Here is a 25,227-nt window from a genome sequence, read left to right on the forward strand (position 1 = left end):
ACTGAGAACCCTTGAATAATGCTTTGTTCATCCAATGCTGCAACCATCATAAAATGTCTCTAAACAGCAATTAAACTAGTTTCAGAGACAATCTCAAACTTTACTTTACCTGCAATTTCCCTCACGGGATCAATAAAGTATCTATCTATCTATCTAGGTCAAAGAACATTTCCATGTATCCATCTACAGGTGCACGACTCCAGACATGAAGAAGTCATGGCCAGAAGATTTCTGTTTTTTCTTCTACCCGATACCTTAATTACATGGTTGAGCACATTATTTGCTTAATTGGACAAGCTGAAACATTTCATTGTTGTAAGGTGCAGATTCTGAGAGATGTATAAAATCTGCTGCACAGTGACAAATGAGGACCAGAACTGAACAGCTCTGGCCTTAGCAGTTCTCCAGTGGGTATGTGACCATAATGTACAACCTAGTGCTCAATGAACATTATAAGATTACATTTCCCCTCAAAGCTGAGATGCCTACTACTGAGTTTGTGGGATATCACAAGAAAAATGTCACTTTTGTTTCATTTTCCTTACATAATGCTGTGATTTTCCATATGTCTGCAGTTTAAATGGCATTTTTACATTAAATATTTTCACTTAGTTACTTTTGACCATCTGCACTACACCTGCAGACATCCACCCTAGTGTTTTCAGATAACATTTTTTCACCAGACTGGACATTCAACAGATTAAATGACCTCTTCTCCTGTTCCAGATGAACTCTCTCACTAATGTTGTGATTTAGTGTTTAAGCAACAATCAGACTCACTTGAGCATATTATAATCAGCCATGAATGATCAGACAATCAAAATTACTTTGAAATCATTTAATCAATATTCAAAATACTTGATTTATTCTCAAAACATATATGCAGAGTGTAATTAATTTATTTTTTAGTTTATTATTAAACTGGAAAACATCAGTTACTGATAGTATTATAAGGGAAATTAAGCATGAAATAAAATTGTACTTAAAAGTCTATGTTTTGAAAAGAAGTTATTAAGTGTTTAAACTAATAATACCCTATTTAAAAAGCTTTAAAACTTCAAATGAATGTGTATTTATAATAAAAGTGAGAGAATATATAGTTTTTACATAGTAAATTGGTCTATGTGTGCCCTATGAGTGCAGATAAGGCCAGCATCGATTTACCTCAGTGTACAGGATGATAAGGAGCTTAAGTGTTAGACAAATAACCAATTAAAGTTTAAAATTTTAGTAACAATTTTAAATTCTACACTGTAACTGGAAGCCAGTTGGAAGTCATATGTGCTCTTTCTTCCTCATTTTCTTTTTTCACTGACATCTGTGTGCTGCACAAGCTGTGAGGATGACAGGCAATTGCAAGCATAAATATCACCATTACTGATGTACAATACAAGTACAGAAAAAACATACAAGATGAAAAGTGTCCCCAGTCCCTTAGTGTTTTCCAAACTATAACAGAAATAATCCCACATACTGTATGTATCACCTGTATTTTGCAATAAGAAAACAAAATGTTTATTACAAGATCATCCACCACCAGAACAATGTTAAACAAAAAACAATAACCCTGATACTAAAACCAAATTTAAACAAAAACAAAATAAGAGCATTCTTCCCATTAAGTTTGGAATTACATGATTTCCAAAAATATCTATAAGAGATATATTATTTTAACCACATAAAATGATTCTCAGTTGCAATAGTAGATCTTATTAAAGTTAGTGTCTACAGAACTAATTATAGTGATCATCTTAATGGGCTCCCTGCAGCAATGTGCCACATCTGTAAAATTACAAGCAGCAAAACACATTAAGTGCCAGAGATCTAACAATTTTAGCTAAAAAGCCATACACTTTGGACAGTCAAGGTAAACTGGACAGATGTCCACTGTTGTAGGGGGAAGTTAATTTAAAGCAGGGGGATTCCCTGAAAATAGTGACAAGTAGGTAGTCCCAGAAGAAACAACTGTACCTGCCTAGGGACCAAAGGGAAACAAAGGGAACAAAGAAGTTTGGAATAAGTGGTAAGAAGCCTACTGACAGATTGTAGCCCAAACTGCAGGAAAGATAAAGGAACAATATCCATCTCCACAGCTACCAAACCAAGCATGAGTAATAAGTTGAAACATGCTCTCCCGATGTTAGGAAGTGAATAAACCAGATCAGTTGTAAATTAAAGGCAAAAGTACTATGCTGTGTTGATATACTATAGGACTCAAAGTCTGAGTATGTGTATTGGGAGGAAAATGGCACAATATCTGCTATTTGAAGGTGTTTTCTTGTGTGGTCTGTTTTTATACATCATGTGCCTTGTCTCAGATGGTGATGCTGTTTTCAATTAAGGAAGGACGCAAGTACTCGTAAGGGAATTCTTGAGTCTTTGATCTCTTGTCGATGTAGTCCTCGATTTTCTTCAGTACTTCATTGAATTCTTCAATAGGACCTTTCATTTTTGGTTCATTTTTCACCTCATCAGAGTATTGCCCTAAACGGTTCTGTAAATAGAAATATGTTATCTGTGAATTCTATCACTTACTGCTCAGTAGCACCACGAGAATTCATGTGTGATAGCACAGAGATTATAGAAGTGTATATAAATAAATAAATAATATTTTTTTTATTATTTTAGAAAATAAAACATAATTCTCTGCACCGACTTAAAAAAAGAAAATAAGAAAGCAAACCCCAAATTAATGTAACATGAAAAATCTATCCTGGCAAATTCTTTTTTTGTGCGTGATGACACCTTGACAGAGTTTAATAAATGGTAATGAAGTTGAGTGTGCTTCCTGGTTTTAACAAGAAAGTTGAAGCGTTATTCTTTGCATGTTTTACTTCAGCATCATTTCATTATGTGCAATTTTCAAACAAGAAACCTCAGAATGTGTGTGGTGTTGGTGTGCAGTGAAGCCTTTGTCTCCTACAACTAGGAGTGAAAAACCTTTCAGTCCATAAATATGTTGTGAGTATAGTGTAACAAATAGTATGCTTTTTCTTTTAACATGCCAGTCAAAGTAGTGTCAATTTAAGAACAAATTGTGCTCAGTTTAAACTTTAAAAAGTAGCGGTAAGAAGAAAATATTATTTTAAAGCACCACGAACCTGTTTGCAGGTCTACACAATGTACTGTATGACATTATTCAAGACAGGAAGAAATACAGATGAAAATAAGTATTGGGTTAACATTTCCTGCTCAGTATGTTTGTATTTTCCATGCAGTATAGGTGTTTGTACACTCACTCTAGAGGGTGGCTGGCTGAGGAAACGGGCCACAGACATGGATTCCAGGGTGACGTTGATGTCTGGCAGAGTGTTCATGATGTACTCCTCAGTGACGTCCTCCTTCAACTTGGGAGGAGGCTGCCTCATTGTTGTTGGTCCATTGGGCATCCAGGCATAGGTGTCGTACTGTAGGCAAATCAGTTTATTAATCATGTCAGGGAGAAAAATCAGAGCTGTCCTTTATCAGCTTTCATTAGATGAAGTCTTCTGTCAGATTCAAAGTAAGAGCCTGACCGTTTTGGCTGATCATTATACAATCATGCACTTTTATTCTTTCTTCTTAACAGCAGTGGTCTTGTTAACATGCACCTCCCTGCCTTTGTCTTGACATCCTTGCCTCTCTACTATTTTAAATGTTTTATATTTTAAAGGGATATTAAATCATCACAATGAACCGTAATTTTATCATTTTACCTCCCTCCCTATTATACAGTATATACAGCAATCCTAATTAGATGTTCCCTAAAGAATGACAAAATTAAGCTTTAGTACTACTACCCCACCCACAAGCTCCCTGATCCCTTTTTCACTTATTCTCCATCCTTTAATGAAGAGTAATGGAAACATATTGTAAATGATTCCAGTGTTGTTCTGTATTTCAAACTCAAAAGAATACAAGTTTACTTCAATTATCCCACAGCAGATAAATAAGTATAATATTATTTCATGGAGATGAAGTTATACCTGGATGACCTCTGGAAGAGATACAGTACCTGGCCATTGTTCACTGCCGCGTGTAGGGCTGAGCAGGTGAACATGATAATCGTGAGAAACTTTGCGGTATCTTCTTTGGTTTCTAGAGTGTTGGGCCAACCACCTAATCATTTATAAAAAATAGAGAAAATTACTCTACATGAATAATTACAGTATATAATGTTTTCTTCCAGAGGTGTTCATAAGACAAAAAAACAGGTTTCCAAAAGCCAGATTAAAAATGTAGGTATTTAGTGAAACACACAGCAAGTTTGTGATTTTCCTTCTTGAAGGAATACCTGCTATGAAACCTTAGAAGATTTAGACTTCTCCAAAATGATTAGAGTAACTTAGTTGTGTTTTCGTGGATGACAAAGTGATTATGTCTCTTATTTTTTTCACTGGTTAAAATAATTTAATACAGTAAACAGTTAGATACCAGACTTTGACATGGGACATCAATGCAGTAAAAACAGGGAATTTTTAAGATGGATAGCAGCTAACTATTTGGTGAAAGCCAGTATGTGTTTTCAAAACTAATTTAGAATTAGTTATATTCTAGAATATTCTAGAAAAACACACATTTACTGGTTATAGTAATGGACACAGAGCCAAGTCTTTCCAAATTAATCCTATTCTTCTGTGTGTTGGGCATGTCTTGATAGTGTGGGAGCTGGGGGTGTGGCTACTGTGATGTGTTTTTCCAATTGTACTGTAGGTCTTGGGATAGTTTGGACATGGAGCAGTCACACAGTAGTAACAAGGGAGAGGGAAACTTGGGAAGGTAGAAATCCCTGCTGGGATGATGAAGCTCCCCCACGCTCAGCAAAGTCTCTGCCCCCAGAGTCATTATGGAAAAGAATGGGCCTTGGGGAGTTCAAGTCTGTAACCAAAAGTGTTAGTTAATTGCTTGTCTCTTTCCTATGTTTTTCATATTCTGCAATAAATCTTTTCAGCCTATGCATGTGTATGTGGTTTCATTACATATATAGAGGTTGAGAGATGTCATGTAGGTATTTATTTGGTCTACTGCATAAATGTAGGCTTGGCTCTTGAGGAACAGGGTTGCCCTCCTCACTGTTCGTCTAATGACCTAAGCTTGAGTCATTGATTGGATAAGAATAAGAATAAGAATAGACATTCTTCACATCTGAAGGATAGCACCCTGTTTTTACAGTACAGTGTCCCCATTACAATACTGGGCCATTAGGACCCACACAGACTGCAGGGTGAGTGCCCGCTACTGGTCCCACTAAAATCTCTTCCTGCAGTAACCTTGGTTGCCAGTTGTGAGTAGTAGGGTGATATACTGTATATGTTGTCTGAAGCAGTAAGTGTATGACACTCAGTATTCCCTGACAAATAAGGGATGTACATTGATTATTCATAATAATTTAAATCCAATTTAGAAATATGGTGTTAGGACTTGATACCAGTAATATGATTGCAAAAAACAGATGTTATACATTTTCTTTAAACAAAGCTCAGCTCTGCATACCTTTGCACTTGAAAAATCCATTCAGATATAAGTGCTGGATAAATCTCTGAAGCTCAAAATCACTTTTAATGTCTGAGTCGCTTCTATAATAGTTGTTCACCACAGCTTTAAAAAACCTACAACAAATGAGGAAAGCTTTATTTATTAGTCATGTTACTTTATTTATTAAAAATCGAATGAGCAAACACGTTGCTTCAATGAAAAAAAAATCATCCTAACAGCTTTCGTTTCTGTGATTAAAGGAGAATTCCAATGGTATTTTTTATTTCAGGACTATAATGAATCAGAATCAGCAATAATGAGTGCATTTAAAACCACAGTAAAACTAACAAGTACTGTACATGGTAAGGTGTACAGACAACCTACAATTAACATCACAAAAAAGATTATGTTTGCATAGTGCCATATCGCCGTGATTGTTTGCTATTCAGAATGAGGCAACAAAACTTCGGTGACATGAAAGAGGCCCTATTACACTGCAAATATGCTTTAGACTAAGTGAATTTTGCTGCAAAATTAATTTGATCCAGTCAGTTTATGATGTCCTACCTAGTCCATCAAACCTCTTCTTTTGGGGCAAAGGGCGATTCACCAGCATGCACTTTGTGCCAAGAACCAGGGACGCTGGAGTACATTCTCAGCCCAAAAGCCCTTGGAGAAGGCCATTATAGATGACATTACAACCAGGTGCAGAAGACCTTAGTGGACATTAGCAGGGGTATCAACATCAGCACCCAGGAAAACAGGCCATTGCGTTTGTCAGCACTGGTCAGCAGCCACAACCACAGTGCAAAGTATTAGCGGGTCTTGTGGCAACGGCGAGAGACTGGAAGCTGAAGTTCAACCTAGGAAGGCAGCTTAAGTTCCCTGACACCATCATAGCTACCACACTGAGGTCAGACATTGTACTGCTGTCTGAAGCATCTCAGCAGGTGTTCATGCTAGAGCTAACAGTTCCCTGGGAGCCCAACGAAAGGAAGAGAGCCAAATATGAAGACCTGGTTTAACAGTGCCATTTGAATGGGTGGTGAGCACGATGTGAGCCCATCAAGGTGGGCTGCAGAGGATTTGCAGGTCAATCTCTCTGTAGAACCTGTGTTATGGTATCAGCTTCACGTAATCTGACCAAAGTCCCTTTAAGAAGGAGTAGACTTTGCCCAGTCGCTTAACCACTCACTTTACCTATTTACCACCACACCCACAGCTGTTGGATACTTTAGGACTGTCTGCCCTAAGTTCAGTGCTCAGTATTGGGTTTAACCTGCGTTCTTTGATTTCTGGATTTCTGCGCATTCCTCGACTTCGACTTCTGGATTGCATCTTTGGTTTGTTGCCTAGTGCTTTACATGGTAATTGAACTTTGGTTTGTCTTTTTCCTCGATTTCTGGATCAACTGTCAGCTTTGTTTGTAAGGATTTGTTCACGAACTCGGAGTTCCTGTTTACTCGGCTATTGCTATCTCTCAGTTACCTGCTTCCGGATAGGGTCCATCTTTTACATAACAATAAGCTTGAGGATCTTAACAGCCTGTAGTCTTTCGGACATAATAGGGGTGCGCAAGGAGAAAGCCATCAAAACCACCATAGAGGCTGCAGAAAGAGTCCCAAGATGGCTGTGGATCAAGAGGAGTGATCCATGAGTAACCCAGCCACCTGGAAAAAAGCAGGGGCTTGAGGGTGTCTGATGTTGAAAGAAAGATCCGAAACTCCCAGTGACCCCAGGTAACTTCCCCAAAGTTGTGTCCAGGTGCATCAGAATTTTAAATACTTTCATGAAGCCAATACATACAAGTAGACATATTTTATACTTACATCTAAGTATTGCAAAAGTTTTGGAAAGGTGCTCTATCATTCACATTGTTATTTTATGGTAAATCACACCTAAAAGAAAAATTCTAGCAGGACTTATCTTTTTGGAGGACTTGCTGCGCCATAGCCTGTGCTGTCACCTGAACAGCTGATTTGAATAAACGTAATTGAATTTAATTCAACATATCGACATCAAAACGGTTTTGTAGACAAATACTACTCACTTATTACCTCAGCAACTCAACACAGTTAAGTAGACAAATACTACTTAGTTAACTCAGTATACAGATCTTGTTTAAACATTTCTAGGTTGAAGTGTCTGGTGCACAATGTGTACTTATTAGATCGTGCACCACACTGAATCACGTCCACAAACTTGTCGATGGCACCAACTTCAATGCCAATGTTTATTATCCATTTCTTGGCTAGTTGACAATCCCTTGGAAAAGGAAACAGTTTGTTCTGTACAGTCAAATGCTTGACAGTGAGGCATTGTTTAAAATATATACACGTTCAAAAAGACAAAAAAGGAATAACATTGTTTGGAGATGTTTCTCATTCACTTACAGCGACTAGTGAACAGGGAGAATCACGTTTACATCACAATTAGTGCATACTCGAGAGGTTTCTCATCTGCTAGTGACAACATGGCTACCACAAAGTCACGATTTTGCACTTAATTCACAATTTGCAAAACTTTCCACTACCGTCAATTAATTTAGTTACCAGGTTTTAATACCCAGTTTGAGAAACTGTTTTGAGGACTGCAGTTCCCCTTTAATTGCTACAGAAAATGTCTTGCAGCTTGCTTAAATCAAACAGACTGTAGATATGCAAGTGGTTATTTCAATAAAGGACTCCAAACACTGACCTTCAGTCTGAAACAATAGCATGAGCCTACAACTGGTAGTCTCACTTGCCATGCAAAAATTGTGTCTCTAGCAAGTGAGACACAAGCCTGTACCATATCAGTATATTTGTGTGTATTAACTAAATGAGGCACCACACCTGAATCATGGTTGTGTTTTGGAGCTGGTGTGGATGCTAGGAAAAGCCTTACATCGTAAGTTCACCCTCTGCTTAGAAGCTATCAGAATTTCTTTGTCTTTGTTAAATGCTTTTGTTCTACACTTGATTCACTTTAGAGGTTTGTGTTTTGCCAATAGTCTGATATGAAGGAAGTCAGGGCTCCTCTAGCATACAGCTGTGTTAAGGCAACATCCATTTATCCATTGTCTAACTGCTTTATCCAATACAGGGCTCCGGCGGAGCCAGAGGCTATCCCAGCAAGCAATGGGGGCAAGGCAGGATACACCTTGGATAAAACAACTGTCCATCGCAATCACAGGCCAGACCAGACCAGTGTAAATCTTCTCAGAAGCCAATTAACCTACCAGTATGTTTTGGGACTGTGGGAAGAAATTGGAGCACTCAGTGGAATTCTATGCAAACACAGGGAGAACATACAATCTATATGCAGATAACACCACAAGAGTTGAACCCAGGGTCCCAGTGCTGCAAGGCAGCAATGCTAACCACTGCACCACCATGATGCCCTCTTGGCAACATCTCAATTCAAAAGAAGAAGAATGTCCTACTTATGTATTGCCGCCCAGATCAGCAGCCCATCTTGTTTGTAGTAATAATTGCTCAAGTTCTCCACACCACGGTTTTTCAGGTCATCAGGCAGACAGAGGGACTGGTAGGTCAGCTGTTTGTAAGCCTTTTTTAAAATCGTCAACTGAGCCCCTTTTCCAAGTCCTGTATTCTGTTAAAAGAGAAGTTGATATGTGAAGTTGGTAAGTACAATCTAAAATAAAAGTATGAGTAACATTTTTTGCCATAGCTAGTACCAGCTAGTACCATTTGAGGACTGCTGGTAGCTGGTATAGAATTTAAACTGAAGTGAATCTAGATACAATGGGTAACATCCGGCTAGTGTCAACATTTCCAGCTTCAAAGCAAGGGGTTGTTTGTTGAGATACAATGGTCCCAGATTCAGTGATCAAAGGGAGATGGGTTCCCATTCATTTTGCAGCATCCAGGTTTTCAGAGAGAGAGGTTGTATTCATTTAATTTAGATGGCAGCCTTCTCTTATTTTGGCAATAATATGTGCTATTTAAAAGTTGAATACTTGGCAACAGTGGGTTTTTTCTGGGTGGTCAGGACGTTAGACCTCTGGGATACCTTACTTGCAAATGTATACATACTGTAAATTGTGTGTTGTAGTTCAGTGTGAATATTGTCATTCTTAAGAAATATTTGTTAAACCCATTGTGCCTGAATTATCTCATGTGCCTCTAATGACACCAATCGTTTGGATATTTTCTTAGCATTCTTTAGTAGTTGGGGGTTATGATTATTTATGAATTGATTAATCCACTCGGTTATTCCTGATATTTAACTAGTTTTGTAATCCCCCATTTGTAACAATACTAAAAGCAAAAATGTAGTTTTTACTAAGGTGAAATAAATTTGATTATCTTGCACATTTGTTAGAATGTCAAGGAACTCAAGGGTCAGTGTAAACAAATGGCTAGAAGAGAGTTGTGGGTTCAAGTGCTCGCTGTAGACACACAGCTATATCTTTGGTCAAGGCAATTTATTCTGAGAATGCAGATAACCTGGACTACGTTGAATTAATACTATAACTTTAATCAGTGGTATCTGAGATTATTGCTGAAGTGTTGATGTGATTGCAATCTGTCAATCCTGTAGCATTCAAATGAAGAGTTATTTTTTTGTCTCCTCCTTTATTTTAGGTTATCAAATATTTATGTAATCTCACCAATCTAGTACTTGTGTTTCATAAAAGCCTGAAGACTCTGACTGAGATCTAGAAATTGAATTGGATGTCCTTGATATACAGTATAAGTACTAGAGATGTTATCTCCAGGTCCTGGAGGGCTGCACTCCACCAGTTTTCACAGGTAAGTCACATGCCTCAGTGAAGACCTGGAAACATTGATACTAGTGTCCATTTAAGTTAGTAAGTGATTCAATTTAGTTATCAAGGATCCAGGGTTTAATAAATATCAGAAGACAGTGTAGCCCTCCAGGACCAGGACTGAATATTAGTAATATACTGTATGACTACCTAGTCATACAGAACCCATTACAAACATCCTAACTCAAGTAGAAGTTTTTCAGATGAAAGTATAAGCCAAAACCAAGCATCATTGACAGACCTGAGTGAAGAATCCTCCCTCATTGACAAGAATGTTTCTGGCAGTTACATTAATTGGGAGGGTAAACCTTCCACTTTCAGAGACAAGCTGAAAATCAAACATACAAAGGTTGTTTAGAATTACTTCCATCCTCCATCTTGGCGTGAGGAGGCTGAGATTCAACCACATTGAGAGATGAACCTTGGCATTTATGCTTAATTACAGGATGAAGAAACAACTACTAACTGTGTGGCTGCTTAACTGAAACAAAAAGGATATATTTAAAATATGGACAGTATATTATATTGCCTTCCAAGGTACAGAAAGAATGAGTATCTGGAAATTCTGGGCAATATCAGTTTCAGTAAGTATATTTTTTAATTTTCTGTGTATAGAGAAATATATAGTTCACAATAAACATCATATAGCTCTACCCATACTTTAATAGTCCCCTTTTTTAAACCTTTTGACTTTCTTGAGTACATACAAATGGAAACTATGGGAAAGTGAATTTAAAGGTGAGGAGGAAATGCTGTACAAGGTGCCAAACCATGTTGAAACCAAAAATACAAAGCAGGCCAGATGAGCTTAAAGGTCTTGTACTGTATGTTCTTATTTGTGTGACAGAGCTGAGATATTTTTCATCCTGAGACTCTGCTAGTCACCACTAGAGGGCCCAGGAAGACAAGGAATGTCTCTCTCTTCCCTGACAGCCGTGTAAACACACATAATAGCCTCATCAACAACACCTGTTATCTAAATGGAGACAACCATATTAGATACTAAACAAGAGACTCAAGTTTTCAGCCTTAACGCTTGCCCTGAAATTCAAGAATACCAACAGATCGATTCCCTGCCAGCGTTCTGTGTCCCCCAAAAGTATTGAATATAAAGCAGACAGAGCATGCAGAAGAACAGTCCATGCACTGTCACATTTGTAGCATTACTGCATGCATTACTGATCTTTTGGAAAGTGGTGTAAAGGGTTTTAGAATGCCTGTGAAGTATCTCTGATCCAGTACACAACATGAAAGTGATATAAATCATCCATCCATTTAACAGGGGGAGGTGGACCCTAACTCAACAAGTGACAGGTGCAAAGCAAGATACACCCTGAAAGAGATGCCAATCCATCACAGGGCACACAGACACAAATGCACACTCATAGCAAAGACAATTATTCCACAAGCCAATTAAGCTACCTGTATGTTTTTGGACTGTGGGAGGAAATCAGAGCACCTGGAGGAAACTAAGACAAATACAGGGAGAACATACAACCTCCAGCATTGCCAGGCAGCAATCCTAACCACTGCACCACTGTGCAGCCCTGATGTACGTCAATAACGCTAAAATCCAAAAATGCTGAAAGAAATCAGAGGCTTTACTTACCCTCAGTAATGGGTGTTTTCTAGACAAGGAAGTATAAATTGCAATGAAGAGGGCTTCCCCAACCAGATGAGTTCGTAAGAGGTGAGAAGACAGTTCATGAATATAGAAATCTGCATTTCGGACCCAGATCTTCGCCAGGAGCCAGGCATTTCCATCACAGGGAGTGTAAATTGACTCATCATCTGCTGGTTTCTGTGTCAGCTGAGAATTTTTTTTGCATATTTAAAAATAAATTTTAAGCATATATCGACATACAGTATGCTTGTTACATTTTACATACTGTATGTTGCTGACTGAAAAAAATGTATTATTGTAATTGCAAGAATAACATGTGAACACTTTAAACTTAGACTCTTTATCTCCATAGCAGGCAGTATTGTTTACCTGTATAGCAATGGGCATCAGTGTATTGTCTTCTTCCTTCAAAAGAACGATTGGAGCTGCCAGAAACTGCTGGTGCCCACTGATTACATTTTCTCTGATTCCATCCAGCAGCTCATAGTCAACCACATAGATGATTCCTTCCTGTGACAGGGAAAAAAAACCCCAATGAACTCAAAAGGCTGATCATAAGGCTAAATAATGTGTGAAGGGTTAAATAAAGCTCTGCCTCCGAAAGGAGTGGTGACCTCTGACCTCTCTCCACTTGAGTGGTCACCTCCAACATGGCCTGTGAACATTAGTCCATGTGCCAACAAAAGATAATGGAGAGGACTGAGAGACAGAAGAACTCAATTCCTTAATTTTCCCTATAGATACCCAAAAACGAACTGCCAACCCTGTAGTAAATTGTTTGGATGGGCTTTTATCCACAATAAAAAGAGATGCCATTGGAGTTTTTAGGCCATTGGAAGAAGTGGTCTTGGACTGTATGTCATTAACACAATTACAGTGTCAGGTGGCTATTTTTTCCTCCATGGAATTCAAACTTTAGTGCTTAAAACAGTAATAGATTTAAGGATTTAAGGAAAGCAGAAAATGTACTTACCATTATGCTTGCCTCTATATCAGGATAGAACATCTTTAGCTTCTGAATTGGGATCTTCTGTTTGTCCTCAGTATATTTTTTAATTAATAATGGATTACAGCCGTTGAGAAACTGACTACCGAAAAAGGCATCATCCTTCCAGTTTTTGGAAATGTACTCTACATCAAGCAAATGCAAAGCCAAAACTTTAAAATTATGAATTGGATTTCTTAAAATACATTTAGTAAGTTAAATCTATTTGAAATTTGAATAATTAAAAAAAAAACTTCAAAAAAGGTTCGAAATTTTAATTGAAAATAATTGTATTTTTCGTAAATGTGTCAGTAAAAGAATGAGGAATAAACATAATACTTGAGTAAAAATTAATTTTCTTTCTTGTGATTCTGGGGGTTTAACTCCGGCTCACGGTTCTAACTATTGAGGCTCTAGAGATCTCCATGGACATGTGCTGTTTTAATGGATCTCTGGCCGAAATCAAAATGGTGATGTCAATTTGAAACCAAGAAATCAGCTTTAGTCCTTTTTACAGAGTTATGACCAAGTCTTAGAAGGCCTACAGTAAAATCTGCAGGGGCAAGGCCTGGCTTTGCAAACTAAGTTGCTGCACTTTTGTCCCCCTCAATTTTTAAAGATGCTGCTAAATACCTTTTCTGAACAACATACATGTAAGTCTGTCATCAAATTCAGACATCCGTACAACAATCTGCTCTACTCCTGAATTTCATGCATTTTGCCCAGAGACTAACCTGCTTTTTTACTTGGAAACAAAAATACCCTTCTGATGTCTTCTATTGTTCTCCATCGGTGGCCCATATTCCAAAATTGACGTACAGTCCTTTGTATTTTTCTATTTAAAAAGACAAATATTTCTCCATACATTATTAAATTATTACATGTTGGTTACAAAGTCGAATCAGTTCAATGAAATGAATCAATAGGCTACAGAGTTAAGTTAAATTATCTGATACAAACTTCATAGTTTAAATTACAGTAATATTAAATTAAAACATTAGCCAGATAAAGTCAGAGGTCAGTTTAGATAAGATGGAGGCTTACAAAATATGGACTTCATTCATTTACCCTTATAAATGCAGCTTTAGTTGCAAGTCAGGTAAACTAGTAATGTACAGTATACAAGCTTCAGAAAAGTATACTGTAGCTATCATGCTACAATACCTCCAAAGAATTGTAAATTTTTTTAATGTTTGGAGGCATTTTGCTGAGTCATAATTACATTCCCTCTTGTGGGGGAAAACCCAATTAAAGTGCCTGAATAACGACTGCAGGAAGTGTCACGCCCTCTGCAGCCAGAGGGCGCTCCTTCTCTGTCCTGTCCCTAGTTTCCGGTCTGCTGTCCTTCCGGTCTCTCTCTTTCCCTTGGGCTATATATTTCCAGGTCTTGCTCTCTGCCAGCGCTCAGCATTGACGTTCGGATGTCCTGAGACCCGCCTAGCACCAGGGCGCCCCCACGTCCGCTCCCTGAGGGCATAGGTTTCTATACGGCATTCCTGAACTCTTTGCAGTAATGAGCCCGGGCCTTTTTCCCATCTCGCCACTACGCATATGGGTCTTTTTCCGCTCTCCTGTTCCCCACGGTTAGTCCCTTTGGACGTCCGTGACAGGAAGTTAACATTTTTCATATTCCTGTGTTCTAAGAGGGATCTTCTCCACAAACGACATCCGTTTTAAATGGAATCTCGATGCTTCACACAAAGCCAAAATCTAAAATATGTTAAACTCTTTTAGTATATTTTTTTTAAACTTAAAATATAGCATATGACCATTTAATTATGATAAAGTTATAGAAAATAAGTACAAACAGCAAATTAACCTAATCTGGCATTTCTATAAAATAATCGGAAGTGTAAAATGTAATAAAATGATCCTGCAGTGTATCCTCATGTTTTTAATGATTACCTGATAATGGACTGGATATTTTTACTTACATTATAACTAGATAGTAAATCAATGTCAGAAGTTTAGGAGCATCAAACCACAGTTCACTTGGCAATTTGAAAATACTTCCAGCCTCTGCAAACCTCGGAAGTCCATCCACAATTTTTGTGCTGAGAAAACAAAAACAGCAATATTTGTGTAAGAGAAGTTTTGTTGTTTTTTAAATGTTTTTTGTGTGAAAAAGCTTTATTTTTAACCCCTCTACATGAGATGACAGATAGCTACAGTAACATCACATTAGCCTACCTCTGAACTTTGACAATATATAGTCAAACTTCTTAAATATACTAGTACTATTCAAAGCTAAAAAATGATCTGGGGCTTCTTAGCAGCTGATCTGGGAAAGGCTTATGTCCATAGTATGTGTTGATTCTCGCATGTCTTCCACTTACTTGTAAATTTTCTTATGTTTATTATGAAAAATAACATAATGCATCCACTTATCATCTAAGGTCTACATCCCTGGTACATGCTGTGTTTCTACTATCTAGAAACAAAAACAAGCCTCTAGCAAATAGTTAGCTAACATTAATTGGATCTTAATAATTAGCAACTAGAGAGTAGGCTGAAGTGTTGATTTATTTAGTGTGGATACCAACTGAACAATCACTTACTCAAGAGGAGTCTCATCTCTGAAAACTATAAAAAGTTTCCTGGAAGAAGAATATAATAGCAGATCTTAGAAAAGCTTGAGCACAAAAACATTCAGGAGTATTACAGTATGTTGGAAACTGCTACCCTTCAAATTAACATTTTAAATTAAAATTTTTCATAAGCCTTTTTGTCAAATAACAACAAAACAAGTAAAATTCCAGAAAACTGCAAAACTGTACTGTAAGTCATGTGTTTGTTTTACGTCTTCAATCAATAAACTAAGATCATTGCCAAATAATCTGCTCTAGCTAGACTTTACAAATATAAACTGGGCTTTGAAATGTAAACTGGAATTATAAGGTAAATTTGTACTACATCAGGTATTCATTGAAATACTAGATATTCAGTTTAATATAATAGTGTTGTAATTACATAATATAAGATTGAAATACCACCAGATATTCGATTAAAAAAGGTCATTACATAGAACCCTTTGAAACCAAAATGATGTATGATAATTCCATTTCTTGAAACATGACCTTGAAACTTTCTGAAACCCTTATACTTCAGTGAACATTGTCATCCTTATAAGCTATTTTTATTGCAACGTCTGTTCTAATTAAGATTATATTAAGAAATATTTTGTGATAATTTATTGAAATAAACTGAAGAGTATATTTATGTGTGAATCAGATCTCATTATTTTTTTGAGCTACAAAAACAGACTAAATATGAGCTTTCAAAATAATTTGCAAAAATCTCTAAAACAAAGGAAATTGTAAAAAATACTTACAGTATGAATGACAAAGCTTTTACTAAGAATGATGTTCCTAGTAAAAAGTTAGATTCCTTTGGCTTTTCAGTGGGAACTTCACCAGATAAAGCTGTTAGGATGTGAATTTAAAATGTTATTGCCTGAGATACTGTAAAACTAAACAGCAGAACACAGAGATGTAAAAAAGATTACAAATAAGAAGGGCTACCCTGTCTAGCTTGCTCAATAAGTACATTGATTGTAATTTATTGATCTGTGGATCTTATCCATTAGTTCCTTGATGAATTTGGAGTCCAACTTCATCACATGACTGGGCTACTTGACCCAGACCCCCTCAACTTTATACATAAAGAAATGTAACCTGATCTCATTCATACTGTATGTGCACTTACTCTCTCTGAATCTCCTAACTAATTGATCCAGAAGTTTGTTCTCTGGATACATTCATTCAGGGTTCTTTTAAATTTTAATTAATAAGCATGATGTTGTTTTGGTGTTATGTGTTGCGTGGATAAAAAAGATAGCAGTTTTCCTTTAAATTTTGGAGGGTCAGTTGCAACAAGGTGTTGAGAACACAAACAAAACTGTAGGTTGTAGAATAATAGCTACTCTATTATAAACTAAGAAATAAACTTGGGATCCTCATCTTACATGAGAGTAGCTATTATTCTGGGTTAATTGACACTGGGAAGAAGTTTAACACACATTCAGATCTAGCTTAATGAAACCCTCTTAGCTGGATTTACAGTATATTATTCAGTTCAAAGTCAGACTTAAATTCACAAAACATGATTAAATTCAATTCAGATAGGCACCTCTGTAATTTTAGTTTAATATTGTTAACAATAAAAAAATGTATACTTTTCTTTTGCACACACTTAACTTTAGCTGTTTGTAAGAAAAATTGTAAAGACAGACTATTAGCTTGTTCTTTGACTGTAACTCTTTGTTATAAAAATAAAAAAGTATTTGTATTTGCTATTTGCCATTAAGTAAAGAAATGTTTTTTCTTGTTTATGTATGCCCAGACAAGCACATTGTTTTTCTTTTTGAACACTGTGTCCCGTATGTCTAAAAACTTGTGATAGCACAGTGTAGAAATGTTTATTAAATTGGAATTCAATGGAATTAATATATCTGAAGATTCTGGTTGTGGAATAAATGCTGATTTCTTATTTAGTTATGTGTTTCTGTACATTTTCTGTGAAAATAGGGAATTAAGCAAGCAATTAACTTAAAAAATACAGTAAAAGTAACTTAATCTGTCTATAGGACTGCTAAAAAGGAAAAGGAAAGCAATATTGCCGGAGAAGCAAAAACAATGAAAATCATTTTAAATGACTTATTATTTCTTGTAGATTTTAACAAGGGTTCAATAACAAGGCCCATATCATAGAAAGAAACCCATCATTACTGGGTAAAAATGAACACTCAAGGTCTACAGGAGCTAGGGCAGCCTAATAAATTGTCGGGATGTGATAGCTGATTCCCCATCATATTTAAGGGATGAATATTTTTTTTAATACTTTTTTAAAACTAAGTGAAAACAAATCATATGAACAATGTACATTTTGACATTTTTTTTGTTCCAGCCATATCGATTAAAAAGAAAGAAATGTCTTACGTTGCTGTTCGATTTCTTGTGGCTTGGGTTGAAAGTGCTGGTCATTGATGTTCACTGTTCAGAAAAAAAACTAAAGGCCTTTTTCTAATCAGGTGAACAACTATTAAGTTATAGTAAAAATGACAATCGGAAATACTGTCTAAAACCTTTGTAAAGAGACGGGTAATGGTTTATTGTAAGGGGCCGTTATTTAAGAAAAGTAAAAGAACTGTCATGAAACTCTTCCCATTTTACTGGAAAGGATAATATAGGAAGAACTCTGGATTCTGAGTGCGGAGCTACTTCCAGTGATCTAACGTGAACGGTAATATAGCAGAGGGACGATACTTTTATTTAACTCATGATAATTGCTTGATTATAAGGACAATTGATATAGAAATGGTGTGTACAGGTGGGGGGAAGGGCTAAACACAGACGCGATATCAAGGGACTTATAGTAGATCATAGATTGGACAGATACTAAGATAAAGATGGACCATTTTTTAATCATGCTGCAGGTGAACAAATATGAATGTATACTAAAGATGACAGTAGGAAAAACTGTAAATGGCATCTTTAAATATTTTGAAGTGATGGGTAATGGTTTATATTAAGTGACCACATAACATTCTTTTGTATTACTTTATGTACTGTATATACTGCATAACCTTATGCAAATAAACATCCTGTGCTCAGCTTGCCTAAGCTTAAAAATGTGTATTGACTTCTTGTATTTGCTGTAGAATCAAATGAAATTAACCATAGACTCAGAAGTGTGTAATTTCCTTAATTACTAGTCTTTTCACATACCCCAGCTTGCTCTCCAGGTGACACACAGACAGGGAGAGAGGAGCTTGGGGTCAGAGCACAGGGTCAGCCATTTATACAGCACCCATGGAGCAGTTGGGGTTAAGGGCCTTGCTCAGGGGCCCCAACAGAGTAGGATTCCTCTGCTAGCCATGGGATTTGAACCAGCAACCTTCCAGCCACAGACACAGAGCCACCACTCCACCCTTTGAAAGGTATTTTGGCTTCTGGTGTCAAGATGCAATTGCAAATTCTGAGCATTTTTTATTAAAATCCATTGGGCGTGCCGTAAACAGAATCCTTCAAATATTTAGCTTTTTATTTACAGTGTAAGGAACTCTAAACTACAAACTAATACAAAATTTTGCATCCTGCCTTCTGACCAATTTTTAAAAAGTTGTTAGAAGATAATTGGTCAGATGACTGAGGGATGCAGCTCATTCCCAACAGTTTTATGGGAAATGTCATCCAGACAAGGGCATATTGTCTGAAGCTGCTGCCTTATTACAACTTTAATATTAATTTTAAATTTCTGACTTAAGATGTGTGTGCGTATTACTTCACTTTGTATTTATGTACAGTATAGCTTGATCATGACCTTACTTAATTTTTAAAACATCATTAGAATAAGAACAGTAAATGAAATATGCACGTGTTAACAGTGTAATATATTACTTTAATAATTTTTCTCCTTTAAAAAGTGACTGCTAATGATCTAATAGTTACTTACCAAGTAAAATAAAAGAAATTCTTATGGCGAGCTTATAAAAGCTGTAAACAAAGCAGAGACTACAGTATGTGCTGTCGAATTGGAGAGTTTTACCTGTTCCTGATCTTTTCAGAGATGTGTGCAAAAACTGCCCATCCCTGCTGATAAATGACAAAACTGCTGCAACCACAACAAAACTCAGCAAGCATTCAATGACACTGAAACTGAAACAATACTTCTTTGGATTCTTTTAATATTTGGAAACTTACAGTAAGTCACAATACTTTGGCAGACAGGCCTATGAAAAGATTGCAGTAGCAGCTACTAGAGTCCACCAAAAGTTCCTTCTCTCTTGTAATTGGGATACTGTACCTGCTTGGTAATTTGTTAATTTGTACATTAATGTTAGTGTTCCTAAAATTTAACGATGATTTCAGTAGTGGTGACCTAGTCTTAAAAGATGCTTGCACTGTTATGAAAGTTTGATTGCAGAAAAGACTGTTTAGAGGTTTGATTACAGAGAGAAGCTTATTTTAAGAATCTTCTTGTTGGAAAATCTGCTTGAAAATCTGCACGCTACTACAGTTGCCAAAATGACTTTTTGTGTGCAGATCTCTAGCACTGCCCTAGCCAAGGGTGCGTTAGTACTAGCAATGGCTTATTGACTTTAAGAATCTTATTTTGTTTAAAGAAAATTAGTGTAGTTTTTTACCTTTTTCTGGTTCTGTCCACAACAATTTAGATATATTAGTGCTTTGTTGTCCTAATAACTGAACTAATAACTCATGTTCTCAATATGTATATTGAAGTGCAAGGTCTAAGGCTCTTTCCATTAGCTATATAATGTAAATCAGTGTGTCCCCACCGTTGATCCCCCAGTCCAGTTAGTTTTATACTGTAGGTCAGGCGATTTTAAAGATTACCGAAACACCTGTAAACTGTTGATGAATGAAGCAAGTAATCTGCTGAATTAAGAGCACTCTTATGATTGAGGACTAGCTTTTTAGTCCTAAAAGATCTGTAAGTTAACGAATATCCTGTTTAACTGATCAGAGTGTAATTGTGCCATATATATATATCAAAATAAAATTAATGGTGACATACAAAACCTGCTGGATTAACATTCTCCAGGACCAAGGCTGAAGTTTCTTATAGTTATATAAATCCTTTCTATGGGCAGTGAACTCACATGCTATGGTCTAAAATTTACTGTCAACCTTTCCCACATACAGTTGAACTCCTTATGGGCACTCTTCTAACTTTGGAGTTATCTCAGCAGAACCTCCAGGAAGAAGTGTGACAACTCTGCTACCACGTGCCTCTCTAAGTTCTATGTATGTAGTTCACTGATAAATGGACACAACTTTATCCCGGTTACAGAAGTTCACTCCATAAGAATGTAGTGAATGTCATGAGAACTTTACCTGTTTGCTCAATCTGTTTCCAACCCAACGTCACTGGGAATAAAAAAAAGAAACATGATATTGAAAACAATAAATCGTATTGAATTATATTTAAATAAGGTAAAAGAACAGTCATGATACTCTTCCCCTTTGAACTCTTGCCCTTAGAATTCTGGGTTCTGTGTGCAGAGCTACTTCCAGTGAACTAACACATACAGTCATATAGTAGTAGAAGGATGAAAGTGAAAGTATTCAAGTAATGATAATTGCTTTTTACAAGCAACTTTTGACCTAATTTTTTTTTTTCTCTGAGAGGAAGTGAATACCATGCTTTGGAAAGGCGGATGCTCTGAGATGCGTTAATGCAACAAATAAGTATTGGAACTAATAACATTTCAGCTTTTCTATCTTTTTAAAGTCTCTTGGTATACAATGATTTAAATAATAAATGTGCAATCTCTAAGGAGATCTTTATGTCACCAAAGAAATCGCAAAAAATACAAAGTATTGACACATGTTACTGTATGTAGGACATTATGTACAATATCTGGATTTTCTGAAAGCTTGCAGCTTTTTCCCAGGAATGATTTAAGACAGAGTGTGGATTTAGAATCAAAGTCTAAGATTCAGGCTAATTATACATTTTTCAGGTTTTTAAAAGCTTATGTCGAAAGAAGTTAGGATAAAAACAGTAGGTGGTGCTGAGAAGCAGAGAAGCGAGTGCAGGAATGACTGGGCTCTTAGTTTGCCAGCTAAACAGTGCCTTGAGTGCTTTACCAGATAACAATGATATTGCAAAGACTGATAAAACTTTTTTTTACTTCTCTAAGGTTTTATTATTACGTTATATTAGTACAGTAAAGCCTAACTGTCTGGCACGGCTGTAGATTAGGATAATGGATAGAAATAAACTGATTTAATTTTGTCTTGGGAATGAATTATTAGGGCATTGTATCTACTGTACTCTTGAACTACTAGTTAGGACTGCACCTCTCTTTCACTGTTAGTGCCACCTGTCCTTAGGAAGGCCAGAGTTAGAAAATGTTATTTCGTGCTCACTAATTAAAAAACGCAAGGGAACGATTATGTTAATTTGTGCGCATGAATTGTAAATCATTCCCTCGATATAACTTTTTTTTCTTACTGATGGCCCCTCCCGGGCTCCGTGAAAATTTCTCTCAGGTTGTGGTGGAAATATAAATGTTCAGCAAATTGTGCAATGGGGGGCAAAACTCCTGTTAATTTCCTGATAGTCTGTCCTTATATTGAAACAGGCTGTCAGTATTGAGTTACCTTATCGCATACAATAATTATTAATTGCACATTGAAACTTAACTTACCTAAATAATTATTTCTGTCCTTCAAATCTTTCTTTCTCTCTTCCGAAGGGTCATCACACGGCAATTTGCCTAACATCACAATACAAAAGGTATTATATTGTGACTGTTATGTTATTGCTCTTATTGTTTTTGTAGTTTATGATACAACAGAATGGCTAAATCAGTATTTTTCTTACATCACTTTCACAAAAAGGAGTCTATATGAACCGTTTGCTGACAATGAGCTTTGAAAAATGGGCAAGATGTAGAACATCTAAAATAATATTTCTTACTTATCCAATAATTAGTAAAATATAATACAGTAATTGACCTGAAAGAGGGAATACAAAACTTAAATTAATATAATTTTAAACTAGAAGCCCACATTTCCTTTGGTAAGATAAAAAATAAATACAGACATCTCCCAAGCTAGGAACATAATTTGTTCCATTAATACTGTCCGTTAAGCTTACATTTGTTAAGATAAAATCAGACTAAAAGAAGATAATATGTAAATTCGGAGGGAGCAAGCTAGTTTTCATAACTCCCAAAAAGAGTCACTGTATGCCTATCTGTCTTGAAGCTGCCTTACCGCAAAAATAACAGAGTATCAGACATATGGGAGAATATAAAAACTTACATACAAAGAATCAATATCAAATGAATCAATTTTGAATCAATTTAAAATTTCCCACCATTAGTAATCAAGCAATATATGTACAGTAACAGTTTACTTTGAGAAAACCTTAATTAATTATTATAAAAAGCAAAAAAATAAATAAATTAACAGAATCCAAAAATAAATTATCTGAGATGCTTAGACATTTTCCATGGCACTGAAGTGTATTCTTCTACATACATTCTGTTCTATTTCTTACCTAGAAAGATCCTCGCTAATTAAGTTATCTTGTTTGTTACAGAGAAAACATTTGTTTTTTTAAAATGGGTATCAATTTGCACATTTGATTGTAGTGAAAATTCATAAATTTGTTGTTAATAAATTGAGGGATGCCTTTTCAGTATTCCAATTTACAAAACAAAAGTGAAAATGAAAATCTGACAATAATTGGATAATACTGAAATTGTTGTAAAAATTCACAAAACAAAAAAAGTGGATGAACACTATGTGTTCCAGAGCCTTTTATGTCCGGTTTATATACTCTGAAGATACCAGTATTTCTGTGATGCAAAAGGCTTTCTTCTCACCTGAATTTTCCTTAATGGTGGTCAGTCCAGCAGATATATTTCTGAAGATGGGAAAATAGTATGTGTTCTCAGCTGGACTGGTGGCTGTCACATACTGACAGTACCATTTACTGAAAGTACGCAAAAGGGAGGTTTCTCTTCGTATAAGAATTTCTTCAGGCTCATTCTCAAAGTCAATAATCTTGAAAAAAAAGATGGCACACTATATCAGCGTTTTAGCAAATAAGCAATTGACATGTACTGTTGAATAACTATACAACACGATATGGCTTATTTTTGTGCACTTACTATAGTTTTGTATGTGATGTGAATGAAGAGATTTATGATAGAGATATTAAAGTCAGGGCTTTAGTACAAGCTAGAAGGTAAAAGGACAAACGAACATCCAGACTGACAGCCAACACTGGCCGGACAAGAGCAAGTGTCTGATACCCAGAAGGAATGTCTTCATTACTTCAAAATGCACATATTCAACACAAACTGACTTTGGGTTGAGATTCATAGTAGGTATATCCTTTTCAGGTTTTAAAAGCTTTAGGACAATAAAAAATAGATTGTTTAAGATCACCCATTATTGTGCTACAGGTATGTACTACCACACAACACACACAATCAAAGATATTGTGTGCTGCTTGCTTAGAGGAAAAGTATGATTATGGTTTTTAATTTCACTATCGATAATTTAAAAGCAGAATATAGCATCTTTTAACACTGTTCGTACATCAGACTAAGACAAATAAAGGTTCTGATGTTGTGTGCAAATTCAAATGTCTTATCATGTTCTCCTGACAGTAGATAAACAATAGGATTATAGCTAATATTCTAATGCTGATAAAGAAAATATTCTACATGAGGCCAGACCATCTGCTTTTCAACCTCTCTTAAACTCTCAGGTACTGCCCTCAGCTAGTTATCCATTCAACTGCACACCTAACTTTTATATTGGCTAAATACTTACAGTATCACCTTCTTTTGCAATCGCTGTCTCTTGAGATTTGATGTTTCCAGTTGACAAAATGACCCAGATTTTGTCAGATGAGGGATCTGCTTCCACTTTGATGATGTATCTAGTCATGTCTTGAGCAGGGGCTGTAACAGTGTTGTTCAAACTGAGATGAGAGAGCAGTGCAGCACACACCTGTGACCACCTTTTATACTGTCTTGGTCTCGCAAGTATGCTTATGACATTTTTCTCAGTTACCTTGTTGCTCAGGATTTTTTAGCTGTTTTCCATAGATTGTGTCTCGTTAATACGATTGAACTATCTGTTTCGTTCTTCTCAAAAGAAACATACATTTTTACATATGAGAAACATCTAGAAAGTCCTGTTTTTCTGTTTGCACGAGTCAATCACCAAGATCGTGTTTTCCAGAAACAACAGTTATTAATCCCATGTCAATTTACATAGTGTAGTGACAAGGAGTAAGAGACAAGCCCACCCTTCTGGTTGAGCTTGTTGCAGACCTGTCAGCAATTATCTTCTCACTCTACTCACTATCAATGTTTTTTTTCCTTTAATTACTTTCACACTATGCACAACTATCAGCCTCTAAACATAGTTCACTCACTATTTATCTTTAAGTCTTTTAAAAATATTGCAGCTCAAAGTCTCAGAGTCTGGCAGGTGCTCACCCCTCCCAGATTCCTTCTTGATCCTTACAGTAAAGACGCTGCAGTTGTCACTCGTTGCCAGAGAGGCAGGAATGAAGAGGCAACCCCTACAACTCTTATTACTCATTTCAGCCCCATTTTCTGAGTTTTACAGCTGCATGTTCACACCTTACCAGTGGGCAACCCTTCCAGCCCAGCCACCACCGTTCATTCATACTGTATGCCATATTTTTCACACTCTTTCACTTCTCTCTGTCATTTGTAGTTTTCAATCACTTGGACATGACAAGGTGGGAGAGACGACCTGCTGCAGTCCGGAAGACCATTTCCTTTGGAACCTCTCCAGAGCATTCTGGCTGTCAGAAAAACTCCAGGCTTCCTGATCTCACACATTCTCTCTCTTCTGGGGAAGATTGTGG

At 36.4% G+C, this 25,227-nt stretch overlaps 1 protein-coding gene across 1 annotated transcript; it reads right to left on the minus strand.

Moving 5' to 3' along the window:
• Positions 1-2,140: 2,140 nt before the first annotated feature.
• Positions 2,141-24,318, minus strand: LOC148832774 (polyunsaturated fatty acid lipoxygenase ALOX8-like). The gene is made up of 17 exons (XM_088919615.1): positions 24,156-24,318; positions 23,198-23,378; positions 22,013-22,081; positions 20,694-20,726; positions 16,169-16,259; positions 15,396-15,434; positions 14,772-14,891; positions 13,572-13,672; positions 12,826-12,983; positions 12,222-12,362; positions 11,838-12,038; positions 10,470-10,556; positions 8,879-9,048; positions 5,473-5,588; positions 3,995-4,098; positions 3,240-3,407; positions 2,141-2,494 (listed from the first exon to the last, which is right to left on the minus strand). Exons 1-17 carry the CDS (start codon positions 24,270-24,272, stop codon positions 2,315-2,317), a joined length of 2,076 nt encoding a protein of 691 aa, XP_088775741.1. The 5' UTR covers positions 24,273-24,318; the 3' UTR covers positions 2,141-2,314.
• Between the last annotated feature and the right edge of the window lie 909 nt (positions 24,319-25,227).

The sequence above is a fragment of the Atractosteus spatula genome, chromosome 6 (genome assembly GCF_055471065.1).
Source record: "Atractosteus spatula isolate fAtrSpa1 chromosome 6, fAtrSpa1.hap1, whole genome shotgun sequence".
NCBI lineage: Eukaryota > Metazoa > Chordata > Actinopteri > Semionotiformes > Lepisosteidae > Atractosteus > Atractosteus spatula.